General features: G+C 40.2%; 1 protein-coding gene across 1 annotated transcript in view; it reads right to left on the reverse strand.

Annotated features, from left to right (window-relative positions):
• Positions 1-8,515, reverse strand: part of LMBRD1 (LMBR1 domain containing 1) — a 132,588-nt gene extending 124,073 nt beyond the window's left edge. The window contains exons 1-2 of the mRNA XM_082731793.1: positions 8,238-8,515; positions 1,435-1,611 (exon numbers count right to left, since the gene is read on the reverse strand). Of these exons, the coding sequence (XP_082587919.1) occupies positions 1,435-1,611; positions 8,238-8,315 (255 nt within the window). The 5' untranslated portion in view covers positions 8,316-8,515. The remainder of the gene's footprint in view (positions 1-1,434; positions 1,612-8,237) is intronic.
• Positions 8,516-15,533: the final 7,018 nt, after the last annotated feature.

Consider the following 15,533-nt stretch of genomic DNA (forward strand, 5'->3'; position numbering starts at 1 on the left):
AGCAGTGACATACAAGGGAAACCTGATATGGCTATCAGTAGGTTTTTCAGCAGAAACTCTGCAGGCCAAAAGGAAGCAGCATGATAAATTCCAAGTTTTAAAAGGTAAAAATCTACAGCCAAGAATACTCTATCCAGGAAGGCTTTCATTTAGAATAGAAGGAGAGAGTTTCCCAGAAAAACAAAAGTTAAAAGCAAAATGAGCCACGTCTCTCTCACACATAATACCATCAGTCTGTGGGTCCCAAATTCATAGTCCAGCCACCCCCCTGCCTGAGTCAGCATGCATGGCCTGCCCCCTGATCAATGCCAAGTCAGCATACCTTCACTTCACATTGCCAAGCACTCAAACTGGCACTCTTCCCCTCAAATTGCAGTCCCTGTGCTCAAGTCTGTGCACAAAAGGTGGCATAATTATAACAGCAGAACAAAGCAACCAAAAACAGCGGTACTACTTATGTAGAATGTATGATGAATAAAAGGAGTGTGCTAGGCTGAGAACATCTCCAACAAGCACATCAAAGAACAATACACACGGTATGATTCTGGTTAGTAAAAGAAACAAACCTGGGAAAAATAAAACAGGATGAAATCAGAGAGGGAGACAAACCATAAGAGACTCTTAAGCATAGGAAACAAACTGAGGGTTGCTGGAGGGGAGGGAGGTGGGCAGATGGGGTAGCTGGTTGATGGGCATTAAGAAAGACACATGATATAATGAGCACTGGGTGTTCTATGTAAGTGATGAAATCACTGAACTCTATCTCTGAAACTAATAATACACTATGTATTAATTGAATTTAAATAAAAAAAGAAAACCCCCAAAAAAGAAACTTAAAAATATGTTAATTGAAAGGGAACACAGAAACCTTCTAGTTCAACACCCTTCATTTTAAAAATGAAAAACCTGAAGTCCAGAAAACTTAATTTAGCCAAAGATACAGCCTAGACAGTAAAGAGTTAAGACTAGAAGTCACATCTTGTAACTCCCAGCTAGCTTAGTGGTCTTTTCTGCATACCATACTGATTCAAAGTACTTGATATGAAACAGATTGAGAGTTTGATCCACCACTAACAAAAGCCCTGCTAAATTATTTATTTTATTGCATTAATGTAAATCAACTCAAACTTCACGAGAGCTATAAGAGACACAAAAATAAACTATTGCGATTACTTAATATATTTTCAGATCAACAAAAGGGATTCTTCACATTTGGAGGGTTGGTGAATTAATAGTTCTTAAGTCAATTAACAGTTTGTTTCTAGTCTTCCATGATGGTTGTCCCATTCTCAGTTTCTATGCTGCATTTCCACTTGCATTCTTTCCCTGGAGACAACAATAAAAGCACAATATATACTGGACTGCTAAACTTACACACTTAATTGCCAAGAACTTGAAAGGGGGAAAAAAATCACATAGTATGACAGTAATTACCTTAAATGTACCATTTTGATTTTTCATGTAAGAAACCAAAAATATATCCACTGGAAGAAGTGCTGATGTGATAAGTGCAATCGCCAGAGAAAAAATTGCCGTTATGGTGGAGACAACTTCACTTTCCCGCTGACTTTGGTATTTACGAACATATATCCAACAGAATGCCAAAATAGCCTGAAAGAGAACAGAAAGAAATGTTTTGTTACTGCCCTATGTATTCTCTACACAGAGGATAGTATGTGTTTGAAAGTTTCCAATGGGAAACTGTCAAATGAAGGTTCTTTTAGATATGTAAGGAAGGTGTACTACCTCTTATAAACTGGTGCAAGATTTATAAATTTTCAAAGCCCATTTCATGAAAGCAGCACAACTTCACTTAGATGCAAAGACACATACACACACAAAAGTTATTTTTACATATATCCTCATTGAACCTCATTAATGTTTTCATGCAACATCATAGTTTTAATTAGTTTTGAATAGTTTTTACCTACAGATTTCTCCAACCTAACAGAATATAACTTGAAGTGAAATTAACTTCTGACCCATTTTGACAGTTTAAGAATACCATTCAGCTAAAGATTAACTGCCGATAATCACCATGCAATTAACACATTATACTACAATTCAAATTTTAAAGGACCTTAAACAAAGAAAAGTGAACATTTAAAATAAGTACACATGCACTGCAAGGAATTTTCCAGCGATAAAAATACAATCAGTTGTATTAAGGATGACAACCTCTAATCCACCAGGTACTCTTAATAGTTACCAATGCCTTTCTAGTGACTAACATGGAGTATAGGACTTTACTCGCAATTCTCCAACTTTAGGGAGTATCAGAATCATGTGGAGGGCTTATTATAGTAGAGAATGCTGGGACCCACACCCAGTTTCAGATTCAGGGGTTTGGAGCAGGCCCAGAAAATCTGTATTTGTAACAGCCTTACCAGGTAAGGCTGCTACTGGTCCAGGAACTACATTTTAAAAAGCTCTGCTCTACTCAAATTTAGGGAATTGCATATAGGTACTAATCAGTAATTCTTAGCCTAGGTTGTATAACAATCACCTGAGCAGCTTTTTAAATACCCTTAATGCCATCCCCACAAACCAATTCAGAGTAAAGCTCCTCCAAGCAATAGCATTTTAAAAGCCTGAGGAGGGGCACTGGGGTGGCTAAGTCAGTTAAGCGACTGCCTTTGGCTCAAGTCATGATTCTGGGTTCTGGGATCTAGCCCCATGTTGGGCTCCCCGCTCAGCAGGGAGTCCACTTCTCCCTCTGTCCCACCCCCCACCACCCCTGCTCATGTTCTCTCTCTCTCTCTCTCACATAAATAAAATCTTAAATATATAAAAAGTAAAACTAAAAAAGCCTGAGGATTCCAATCTGAGCCAAACTTGAGAACCACCGCTATTTGTTTCCCATTTTATTGAAATATAGTTTACAAACAATGTTACATTAGATTCAAGCCTACAACATAGTGATTCCACAATTCTACTCCCTATGCCATGCTCACAAGTGTAGCTACCAACTGTCACCACACATTACTACAGTATCACTGACTCCCATGCTGTACCTTTCATCCTCACGACTTACTCATTCCGTAACTGGAAGCCTGTACCTCCCACTCCCCTTCACCCACTTTGTTCATCCCCTCCCCTCCGGCAGCCTACAGTTTGTTCTCTGTATTTATGGCTCTGTTTCTGGTTTTTTGTTTTGCTTTTTATATCCCATTTGCAAGTGAACTCATATGGTATTTGTCTTTCTTTCTGACTTATTTCATGCCCCGGGTTCATCCATGTTGTGGCAAATGACGATGGAATATTACTTAGCCATAAGAGAGAACCATTGCTTTAAATAAACTCTATTAAGAGCTCTGAGACAAAAGTATTGTTTTGTCCTTTCATTCTTGAACATTCCTTTGTGGGTATCCTGTTCAGGAGCAACTAACAACAGCAGCAAATTTGTTTCACAGCTTCCAAATTCCCCTATCACAATCAAGATGTAAGAACAGCTCCACCACCACAGAAAAATCCCCCTTTGTGCCTGTGTAGTTAGCCCCTCTCTCTCTACTCTCCACCCCTGATGACCACTATTATCTGTCCCTATAACTTCTGCCTTTTCCAGAATGTCATAATGTACTTATATAGTGTATGGTCTTCTGAGTGTTCCTATATAGCTTCTTTCACTTAAGATTTTAAATCTATCTAGGTTGTTTTAAATCTATATTTATTTTAAAACTATCTAGGTTGTTTCATGTAATTCCTTCACATTACTAACATTTCAGCTGGTGTCAGAACAGCAGGAAAAAATAAAGAACAGACCGTAGACTTTGGAACCCCAATGTCGGAAGAAAAAAAAGACCTAGGTTCAACTTCTGTCTACTTACTAATTTATTTTAGTTTGGGGAAATTATTTTCTCACAAGTTTATATTAATATTTTAATGGACTTTTTTAATGAATTCACAAATATTTAAAACATTCCTCAAATTATTCTGAACCCACTAGAAGCTGAGCTTAATCATTCTATCCTTAGCAGAACCTGACACAAAGTATTCAATAATTTTTTTGATGGATTTCAAAAAGATCTGCACTTTTACAAAGTTTAAAGTGATAGGTATTACTGCAGAAGAAACTGTTTGCCAATACCAGGCAGACAAGCAGGGAAAGGGCAACCAGCCAAAATAGTTAAGCCAAAGGATCCTGAACTTTCTGGTCTCACAATCCCTTTATATTTTTAAAACTGAGAACCCCAAAGAGCTTTTTGTTTATATATTAAATCTATCAGTAGTTACTGTATTATAAAATAAAACAAATGTCATTGTCTATAAAATAGTAATAAGAATACGTCATAGCAGGTTATAAGTATTAAATAAGATGTAAAGAGTTTATAGCACAGTGCCTGGCCACAGTAACTGCTTCCCAAATAGCAACTGTCATATGAATTGCATATGTCCATATATATGAACCAAATGTCATATGAAAGAACATCATAGGAGCATTTCATAAAAGAAATATATAATTTTGCTAACAATCATAAAGAAAGGTTTAGAACAAGCCCCAGTCCCTCCCACAAAATTTTAATTTAATTGGCCTGAGTACAGGATTTTGAAAAACTCCCTAGTTGGTTTTGATGAGCAGTCAAGGTTGATGACTAGGGCAGAGGTAGGAATGAGAATATGTTTCTTAAACTAATGAGCATATATACTGCCTGGGATCTTGTTAAAATGCAGATTCTGATTCAGGGAGGCTAGGGTCTTATATTTACTATTTCTAACAAGTTCCCAAGTGATGATCACTTTAAGTAACAAGAATAAACTTGCTTTACGGTAATGAAGACTCTGTCTTATATAGCAAAAGGGAATGTAATTGGGGGACTTAGGAAGAAACCCTTAGATTTCGTAAAAGAGACAAAGTTAGATTATAGAATTGGAAGGACCAAACCTAACCATTTCCCATGTGGCAGAAGACACTGTATAGTCCACTCTGTTTGCCCAGGATCACTCAAGTAGTCAATCTTAGTGTTCTGATTCTTCAGTAGATTATTGGCAGCAGTTCTCAAAGTGTGAAGTCCTCCAACCTCTAGCATTCCCAGAACCTTTTCCAAGGATTTACAAATTGAAAACGATGCTCATAATACTAAAAAGTCATTTGCCTTTTTCATTATGTTGACACCTGCACTCATGCTGCGTAAGTCGGTGGTAAAACTGCTGACAAATTAAGCATGAATCAAGACAATGGCACCAAATTGTGCCAGTAGTTATTTATATACTTCACTACCCCCTCCACACACACAACTTAAGACTGATCTTAATGAAGCTTTAAAAATTAACTTTATTGAACTTCAACCCTTGAATCTTTTCAATACTCCATGGGGGAAATGGTGAAGTATGCATTGGAGTTCTCCAGCTGCACATCAAGGTGTGATGGCTGTCTCCAGGAAAAGCATGACCAAAGCCACATAAGACATTCTATTCAAGGAATATCACTTTTAAGTACAAGTGATTATGGTTATTCAGACTTGGATATCTGGCATATTTTGTTGAAATGAACAATGGACCTATCACTTCACAAAAAACAATTGACAGTATCTGTTCCCAATGATAAAATTTCAACCTTTCAATGAAACTCAGAATTTTGGAAAACTTGTATCCATTATGGCAAAGCTGACAGTTTCTCAATACTTATTTCTGCGATATTTCTTCTGACAAGATCAGTAATATAATTAATGGGATATTTTGTTATTATGTAATGAAATATATCCATATTTGGAATATCTGCATAACTCAGTGAACCAGATTTTCTAAATAATCAATGCTTCATGTTATAAAACCATGCATGGACAAAAGATCCAAAGTGCGAAGTGGATTAACAAATTTTAACGTAACAGAATGAAAAGTTTAATGATAGGGTTTCAGATTCCATTGTTTCAACTAACCTTTAGAAAGTTTCCAGTTACTGAGTTTTGGTGTAGTACTTAACAACATCCACAGTTACCTAAAAATTACTCCTCTGCTTCCAAGTACATACCACTAACATAGGATATTTTTCATTTACTTCAACCAAAACACTCAAAAAAACAATATACAAGCAGACATGAGAATCTAGCTCTCTTCTAATAAGCCAGGAATTAAAGAATTTTGCAGAAAATTAAATAGCCCTTATTACTAATTTTTTTCTGCTCCAACATCTAGTTTCAAACTCCTTAAGTCCCCTCTCATTTTCTCTTTTCCTTCTATACTATCACCAACTTCAGTACCTTCCCTTCTTCATCTATCCAAAGTCTACCTCAATTCCACTTCCTTCCAACATTGCTCTCTACTCTCAAGTCCTAGCTCATTTATATAATCATACTTTGGTTTTCAGTACTTAAAATACCTGTTTTAAGAATTTTTATTCTTGGGGTGCCTGGGTGGCATAGTCAGTTAAGCGTCTCGCCTGCTATTGGTTTCAGCTATGGTTGGGATTTCATGATTTCAGGGTCATGGGATCTAGCAGGGCATGGGGATCCACACTCCCATACTCCGCGGGAAGTCTTCCTGGAGTTTCTCTCTCTCCCTCTGCACTCTGCCCCCAACCAAATAAATAAATAAATCTTTTTTTAAAAAGTAATTTTTGTTTTCCCATTATCTTCAGGCTCTCTTTTTTTTTTTTCCTTTTTTAAATATTTTATTTATTTGACAGAGAGATCACAAGTAGGCAGAGAGGCAGGCAGAGAGGGGAAGGAAAGCAGGCACCCTGCTGAGCAGAGAGCCCAATGTAGGGCTTGATCCCAGGACCTTGAGATCATGACTTGAGCTGAAGGCAGAGGCTTTAACCCACTGAGCCACCCAGGTGCCCCTCTTCAGGCTCTCTTAAAGGCCATTTTGTTTCCATCCTCCCACAATTTACAGCACGACTCACAGACATTAAACATTTATTAACTGATAACTGCCAAGATACTCCCACTAGACTTTGATACTCATTACATACTCATGTGTTTTTTCCTAAACCAACCGTATATAATGGCCTGAAAAGTGACCTCCTGAAGTACAGGACTGGATGGGCTTTGGGGCCAAGGCCAGCCACCCTTTACTGTTTACTGTTTCCATTTTCTCCACTAAGAGGAGTAAAATATGCTGCAGTGTAAAGGCAGTATTATTTTCTGGGAGAGTGATAACTTTCCAGAACTTTTCACACTTTTTTTTTTTTTTTGGTCAGGGGAAAAGTTTCTGCTGAAACATTTACCAGCAAAACACATCACTTACTACCTAGGTTGCAGACACTGCAGTGGAATCTAACACAAGCCTTGATTTCTGTGTTTGGCGGTTGATTGTTTTTTGTTTGTTTGTTTCAGTAATGCCAAGCAGCAAAATACTCTGGGTCACAAAGCTACAACAGGACAGGATAAAGACAATGAAGAAAGAGGGCAAGAATGGGGAAGGGTATGGAAAGAAATAAATTGAACCCCCAAATAAAATAAATCCAAGGGTTTTAATATGAGACAAGTAAGTAAAAACTAGGCCACTGGGGCTACTGAGGCCCACGTTTTGATCACTAGATAAATAGAATTAAGATGGTAGGGAAAGAAAGCACCTGAGTTCTGAAAGGCTGTAGTATATACACCCTGATACTGGCAGTAAAAAGGACTACAGATCTCTCCCCTGCGTAAATTTTTACATCCATCAAAAAGACTCGAAAGGAATGTGAAACCTGGAAGTCAGAACATCTCACGTCATCAAGGCAGAATCGCACAATGGGTAGAGAAGGTTGGAGACTCAATAACCCCAGGGGTAAGGAACACGGACAAAACCCCTTTCAAGAAGCAAAGAGGCCCCCCTCCAGCTCAAGGCCAGCGGCTACTGAACTTGCGAAGATCAGGCGCTGCTGCCCCACACCTCGTGCTCACGTCTCACGTGGGGACTTAGAGGCTACTTCTCCCTTCTCAACCCCCAGGGTCTCCACCGTCCCCAAACTCCACCCGTCCCGGTGCCCTGGTCAGGGATAAGGCCAAGAGTTTCGAGAACGGAAACCTGCAACATTAGACGTCATCAGGGAAAAGACAGGAAAGGCGGCCGGAATACAGAGAATCAGTGCCTCCCTCCCCCACTCGCAGGGCAACCCCCGCCCCCGAACAGAGGAGCGTGCCCCCCCCGCCCCGCGCCCCCCGCCCCGCGCCCCTCCGCCACAGTCCAAACTATAACGGGGGCGGGGCGGAATGAGGAGGGTCTCCGGGGCCCGGAAAGGCCAGCTACAGGGCCGGCCCCTCCCTCTCTTCCACCAGTCCAAACACTGGGAAAACTACGAGTACCTCCCCTACCAGTAGTAAGAGGCCGAATATGCACCAGCCGATCACCAGCTCCGCCGAAGCCGCGCCGCCGGGCGCCGCCGCCGCCATCTTCACTTCCGGCCCTGACTCCTGGGGCAGAGGGGAAGGGGAAAGGGGAGGGGGAAAGGGGAAAGAGTGCGAAGGACTCTGCGCCCGAGCACCCTAAAGGTTAAAGGGCCTGAGGGGGCGGAGCAAGTAGTTGCCAAGGAGACCCAGCCCTCGAGCGTCCCCTGGCGTTGAGCCGAGCAGGGGCGGGGCGCGCCCGCGACGCCGTGACGTCACGGCGCTGCCCGCTCGGGAGGTGAAGAGAAGGCCCTCTGCGAGGGTGGTGGTGTGTACAGCACAGCAGCCTCGTTGGAATACTTGAATCGGACTAAGCGGATGGGCTGGAAAAGTGAGGGGACTCCACGAGGGCCTGGATTGGGTTTTTTCTAGAAATTCAAGCCAACATTAAGGAGTTTTGACTCCCTCCTAGAAAGGAAGTTCAGCCTAATGTCTAAGACAGAATGGACCGTGTAGTTGCACCCTCACTGGGTTGTAGTTGCACAGCTCACTAGGTTCCATTCCTCACTAGGAATGGACATCTGAAGAAAAACCAAATGACTTTCTAATCTGCTGGCATTGGGGCCCAACCTGAGTAACTATTTGGCTGGACGTTGCCTTAGCACATCATGTTGTAGCCTTTTTACTTAGCACTATACATACCTGTGAATTTCAGTAATGACTTTGTGAACATATTCACGGTGAAACTGCAGGCTTTCTTAATATTCATAAATTAACAAAACTGCGGTAGGCCATAATGAGGCAACGGCATGGATAGTTCCTGGGATAGCTTGCCTGGGTTTCCTGGAGTGGGGGTCCTTAACCACTGGGGCGGTATTAAACCACTAAATTGAAAAAAACATAACTTGTAAATCAAAACAGAACTTCGAGTGAATCCTATCATCTCTTTACGATGCATTATGTGGTGGCATTAGGTGCCTAAGACCTACTTGTAGCTGAATCCTGAAGTAGGAAAAGGAGAGGGAAGAAGGGAAAAGGAAAGAAGGAAATAGAGGAAAGAACGATTTTGACATGAATTGGTGCCATCATCAACTGGCTTCATGTTCTCTGGACCTACAAATGTTTGATCATGGCTTTCTTCTGTGGAACATTCATTTCTCCAGTAACCTCTTTCCTATAGTTTCGTTCAAGTGCATAGAGACATCTCTAATCCAAGTGGTCACATAGATTATTTCACCAGTTGTCAGGCATAATGTGGTATTTAAGATTTTATGTTAAGTAATCTCTGTGCCCAGTGTGGGGCTCAAAGGTCAAGAGTAGCATGCTCTATCAACTGAGCCAGCCAGGCAACCCTGTGGAGATATTCTGCCTCTTTCTGCTAGTCTCCTAATCCTCTCTTAGGGCCTCCCTTGGCTAGAAGGAGAGGTCTAAGACAACCCCAGACCAGTGTTCTCCCTATTCCCCATGGCCCTAATCCCCCCTATTGGAAATGATTGGGCATACCTTGCATAACAACGTTTGTAGTCTCCAGCTTCTACTGTCAAAGCAATCGGTGAGCCTAGTGGTAGGTATTAAGGAGGGCACGTATTGCATGGAGCACTGGGTGTGGTGCATAAACAGTGAATATTGGAACACTGAAAAAATTAAGTTAATTTTTTTTTTTTTTAAAAAAAGCAATCAGCCCTTCTTGGATATTCCAGAAGGAGTAAGCCTGCACTCCACAGTTTGCTATACTTTTCCCAGGCCTGAGTCAAGTACAATCCCTCTGTATCTCTCAATTGTGGGAAACATATTTCAAATCTCCAAGTGGCTCCCATGAGACCTCCCTTACTAGTCTAAGGGTTAGATGGGAACATCCTAGCCCAATATTTCCACACCCTCAAACGCACACTGTTCCTTGTGGTTAAAGGTAGAAAATCCACAAACCAGGAGGAACAGGTTTCATGAAAGAAATCTCTTCAAAGGAAGGAAGGAAGGGGTAAAGGAAGAGAAAGAAAGAAAAGAGAAGAAAAAAAAAATCTCTTCAATTTTTCTTCTCCCTATTCCAATCCATCTACTGACATTTTATTTAGCTGAGGGTTCAAGAATTGTAGAAATTCCTTTCACAGCCCTTTTAATTTCTGCTTATGAAGGAGAATTTATGGATGGGAGGGAGACAATTAAAAACTGAAATCTTCCACACCACTTTAAGTTTTATGTGAAATTGGAGTTTTTAGCAAGACCAAACTGAACCTTTTTAATAAGTGATATAATGTCCACTGAATTAAGCTCATTTAATAAACTGCTTTAGCTCTTTTGCTGACTCTAAATGTTTAAGTACTGGGAACTGGTTGAGCAATTGCTTGATTTTCAGGTAGGCAAAACCTTACAAACCTGTGTTGCTCATAAGTGTGACTAGTTACAAGAATAGAAATAGTTTGAATAAGGAAAGTTGGGAAAGAAAAGAGAATGTGAGGCATCTGGACAAGTAGAGATGCACATAACATCCTGTCGTTCCATTCTTCACCTTGGTCAGGATGTACTATTTGTTTCACATACAGACCAGTCCAGCAAAGATGAAATATATTCTCCTGGATGATGTTATTAAATCTAAGAAGCCCTTAATTGTAGACCAGAGTTCTTTAAAAATAATAATCTTTATTGGTTTTTTGCAATTATAAAAGAAAGATCGCTTACGTACAAAATTTCCAAGCATAAATAATTTAGAAACTGAAAAGATCCTAATAAATTAACACAGTTCTTCTCATGCCAAGATGCTCACCTTTAAGAGCTTCAAGGATATTTGTGTATGCATTCTAGTATGTTTCACTAGGGTGTAGAAAACCAACAGATAATCCTTTCCTGCTACCCTGGTGCTGTAGACTGAATATTTGTGTGGCACACACACACACACACACGTGCGCGCACATGCGCGCGCGCACACACACACCGAAATTCATATATTAAATCCTGATGCTCAAGGTGTTAGTTTTTGTTGTCAGGGCCTTTAGGAGGCACTTAGGCCATGAGGGTGGAGCCCTCATGAATGGTTATTGCCTTTATGGAAAAAGACCCCAGAGAGCTCCCTTACTCCTTCCACCATATCAAGTTACAGTGAGAAGACAGTACCTATGAACCAGGAAACAGTATCTGGCCTGTTAGTGAATCTATTGGCACCTTGATCTTGTACAAAACAAATTTTTGTTTCAAAAGTGACCCATTTATGGTATTTTTGTTACAGCAGCCTAAAGAATCTAACACACCTGGCATTACAAAAGAATGTCCTTGCCCTCCTCCCCACCTAACTACTTTTAGGAAGGTACCAGGATTTCTGTGGACTCTTGTATTTTTTTAAGACATATTTATTCATTTGAGAGAGAGAATGACAGGGGGATGGTCAGAGGGAGAGAGAAAATCTCAAGAAGACTCCACACTGAGCACAGAGCCCACCTTGGGGCCAGTCCCAAGACCTCGAGATTATGACCTGAGCTGAAACCAGAGATGGGTGCTTAAAAAACTGAGCCACCCATGCGCCCTGACTCTGTTCCATTTTAAGTTCAAAGAAAGGGCCACGTAGAGCCCACCACTCCCAAGGGACTTAATAAGAGGACACATTGCAGGAAACCTTTTATCAAAACCTAGCCCCATTTACTAGAGGGCTAGAGACCTCTGGAGGAAAGCAACATTTGCAAGAAAACAAGTATCCTCTCCTCATTCATCTGTCCTTGAGCTTTTAAGTGGCCCTCCTCCCCTAAAGCCAGTAAGAGGCGGAGACACATGAGAATCACCCATGTGGTTAAAAGGTGTGACCTGAATGTTGGGAGAGGCCCAACATCTTGCTGTAAGCGCTGAGAGTGGCTGACTCACAGAGGTCCGTGGACCTGAGCTAGCAAACAAACCTGCGCTGGGAATATCTTGGTGCAAGAAAGGGTGCAGATTAGTCCCTCTCCATCCTTACTCCCAACCCTGCCCCACAAAAGCCCATTAAATTCACACTGAAGACTTTGTTAGAAAGCCTCTGAGAACCACCCAATTGCTCATTCCTGTGGACATGTTCAGCAATCTCTATTGGAGGAGTCTTTCTAAGAATTCTCTTGGTCTAGGGGCACCTGGGTGGCTCAGTGGATTAAAGCCTCTGCTTTCGGCTCAGGTCATGATCCCAGGGTCCTGGGATCGCGCCCCGCATGGGGCTCTCTGCTCAGCAGGGAGTCTGCTTCCTCCCCTCTCTCTCTGCCTGCCTCTCTGCCTACTTGTGATCTGTCAAAGAAATAAATAAATTTTTAAAAATCTTAAAAAAAAAAAAATTCTCTTGGTCTAGCCCAGGAACTTGTGGAAAGAAGAAAGCCTGTGGAATAGTCCCAAGTGGGACCAGCAGTGATGACCTACAGAAAGGCCATCTTATTTCCAAAACTGGACAAAGATGGAATAAAGAAAATGACAATGAACACAGATGCCAAAACTGTCAACAGAAGAGTTCATGAAGGAAGGATAGTCATTCTTCTCATCCCTAAACATTAGAGCTCAAAAACCCTAAGGTGGAGGATTGGGGATGGGTTTGGGAAACAAGAGGCATGAGAGTGGTTTCTCTTTTCCTTTACAAAGTACTTTCAAAAAACCAAAGGTTGGGTTATGATCAAGTGACACATGTTAGGAGGTAAAATTTATGAAAAGGATCTTAACGTAGGAATTGGTAGGAACGGCAAAAAGCAAACTGAATGTTTTAACTTATTAAGAGGAAAAAAGTAACAGACTGGGAGAAAAACTTAATGTCAATGGGACACAAAAGAGGTAGAGAATAAAGAAATAGAGGCCCAAGGTAGGGTAGTAGGGTGCATAAGTCAGGAACACATAAGGGTCAAGGTCTAGCAAAGGGGTCAGTAATCTAAAAAAGTCCCGTCATCAAGCTAACTACACAGTGGGAACTATACAAGTTGGTGATACAGCTTGCACTCTGAAATTACATTTAGACTAGACCATAGCAAAGCCTAATTCTGCATCCAAATTAACTGTATGTATTAGACTACCAGATGTTAACATGTTGTGTTTTCCTCTTGAAATAGCTGATTTTTATACATCGTTCTTTTCCTTATTTTGTTACTTTGTTGAAAACATGAAATACTGGACTTGCTGCCCAAATAAGATACTTGAAAAGCCTCAAAATTTCTCTTTCTGTCATGTTGTCTGTGCTTCTATCGTTAACCAATAATCCTTCTGATTGACAAATTCTTTGGCTTGTTTAATACCTTCAGTCAGGTTATAGTTAAGCCTTGCTGGCCTCAGATCCTAGTGACTTTGAACATATCTGGCCTGATCCATCATGTGTTAATGTAGAATTTAGCTCTCTGCTGTGCACCATGTACTGCCTACACTTAATCTTCTGTCAAAAGGATTTAACAGTGATCCTGAGTGAACATTACTGTGGGCCTGAGGAGGTTTGAGCAAATCTTTCTCTCTTGTTACTACATTATCTCCTCCCCCCCCCCAATCCTTCCACCGTCATCCAACTGAATTGGTCATCACAATCCTAAGAAGTTTCTTATTTTCTTTGTGAAAGGGCTTAAAGTGTATTTATGGGGGAATTGGCACATATGGTAGAGAAGCCCATTTGGTTCTGTTAGAACATTTGCTCATTTGTATATAATTCTGTGGGGAAGCTGGAGGTTTTTGCACAAGAGCTAATCCATGAAAAATTAAATGTTTATGGTCTACATTTTATCATTTAAAATCAAAATGGCTCTTTGGGGTGCCTGGGTGGCCCAGTGGGTTAAAGCCTCTGCCTTCAGCTCAGGTCAAGATCCCAGCATCCTGGGATCAAGCCCCGCATTGGACTCTCTGCTCAGCAGGGAGCCTACTTCCTCCTCTCTCTCTGCCTGCCTCTCTGCCTACTTGTGATCTTTGTCTGTCAAATAAATAAATAAGTAATCTTTTAAAAAATGGCTTTTATTGATCCCCAAAGTAGAAGGTGTATTCAAAACTATACTTCATTGGTTTCATTGTTTTCTTAAAGAAAATGACACTGAAATGTTAATATCTGGTGTTTCTGATTTGTGGACACAGAGGCAACGTTCCAATTTGTCATCCTAAAATTAGACTGCACACAGTTTCATAAAATGAACTGTAAAATTCACATTTCCATATTTCTGCAATTATAAACTCTTAATGGATACCATTTATATACTTACAGTGGAACAAACATTTCCACATGAACTGATGATGCATGTTAGTTTTCTTCTTAAGATTTTTCTCCTGACTATGAAATAAATTATTTAAATATAGTCTAGACATAGCTAAAATATCACTTAATATACCCAAGTGTTTTTCATTGTGTGCATTCCTAAACCTGGTGTTTATGTACTTTAAGGTATAAAAAGTAAGTCTGCATGTACAACTCAAACATAAGGTAACGTCAAAGATAGTTTGTAATATGAGTAGAAATTACAAAAGAAACTGATTTTCAATTGATATTTAAAATGATCCATAGCATGCTCAAGAATTTTAATAAATGATGTATTTTTTATTTGTAGCATGTGTTGAACTTTTTTCTGGCAATAGGTTTCTTCTACTGACTCCAGTGTCTATTCTCATTCATTGTGTGGTTCTGCTTGCTTCAATTCTGGACAGAGTTTCTCAGCTTATATTTGAAATCAAATGGAACTTTTGGTGTTCAATTCCCACATGTTAATAACTTATAAGTCATAAAGTTATGTAAAAATGTTTGTTCTTATTAGAAGTTATGGAGCTAAAGTAGGTCAGGTCTAGATAGTTGTGTCTATAGCACAGTATGAAAGAATATTAAGTTGATCTTTACGTTTTTAAACAATTGATAAAGACATTTATCCTTGTGTTTTTGTTGCCAAATAGATATTGTAAGTTCTCCTATTGTTTATTTTTTAAATATTTTATTTATTTATTTGAGATTGAGAGAGAGAGCAAGTGAGAGAGAGATTGAGAGAACAGTGGAGGGAGAGGAAGAGGGAGAAACAGACTCCCTGCAGAGCAAGCAACCCAACATGGGACTCAACCCTGAGCTGAAAGCAGATGCTTAACTGACTGACCCACCCAGGCACCCCTTTCCTCTACTGTTTTTTTAATGATACAAGGTAGGAAATTTCAACCACTATGTCCACATCTTTTTTTTTTTGAAAAATATTTTAATTAAAAATTGAAAATATATTAACTGAGGTTTAGAAAAGCTTCCAGGAGGAGGTAACATTGGACCAGGTTTTGAAGGATGAAAATGAGTTTATCAACACACACACACAGGGAGAACACCATATGATGATGAAGGCAGAGACCGAAGTGATG

This window comes from Mustela nivalis (assembly GCF_964662115.1).
Source record: "Mustela nivalis genome assembly, chromosome: 5".
NCBI classification, from domain to species: Eukaryota; Metazoa; Chordata; class Mammalia; order Carnivora; family Mustelidae; genus Mustela; species Mustela nivalis.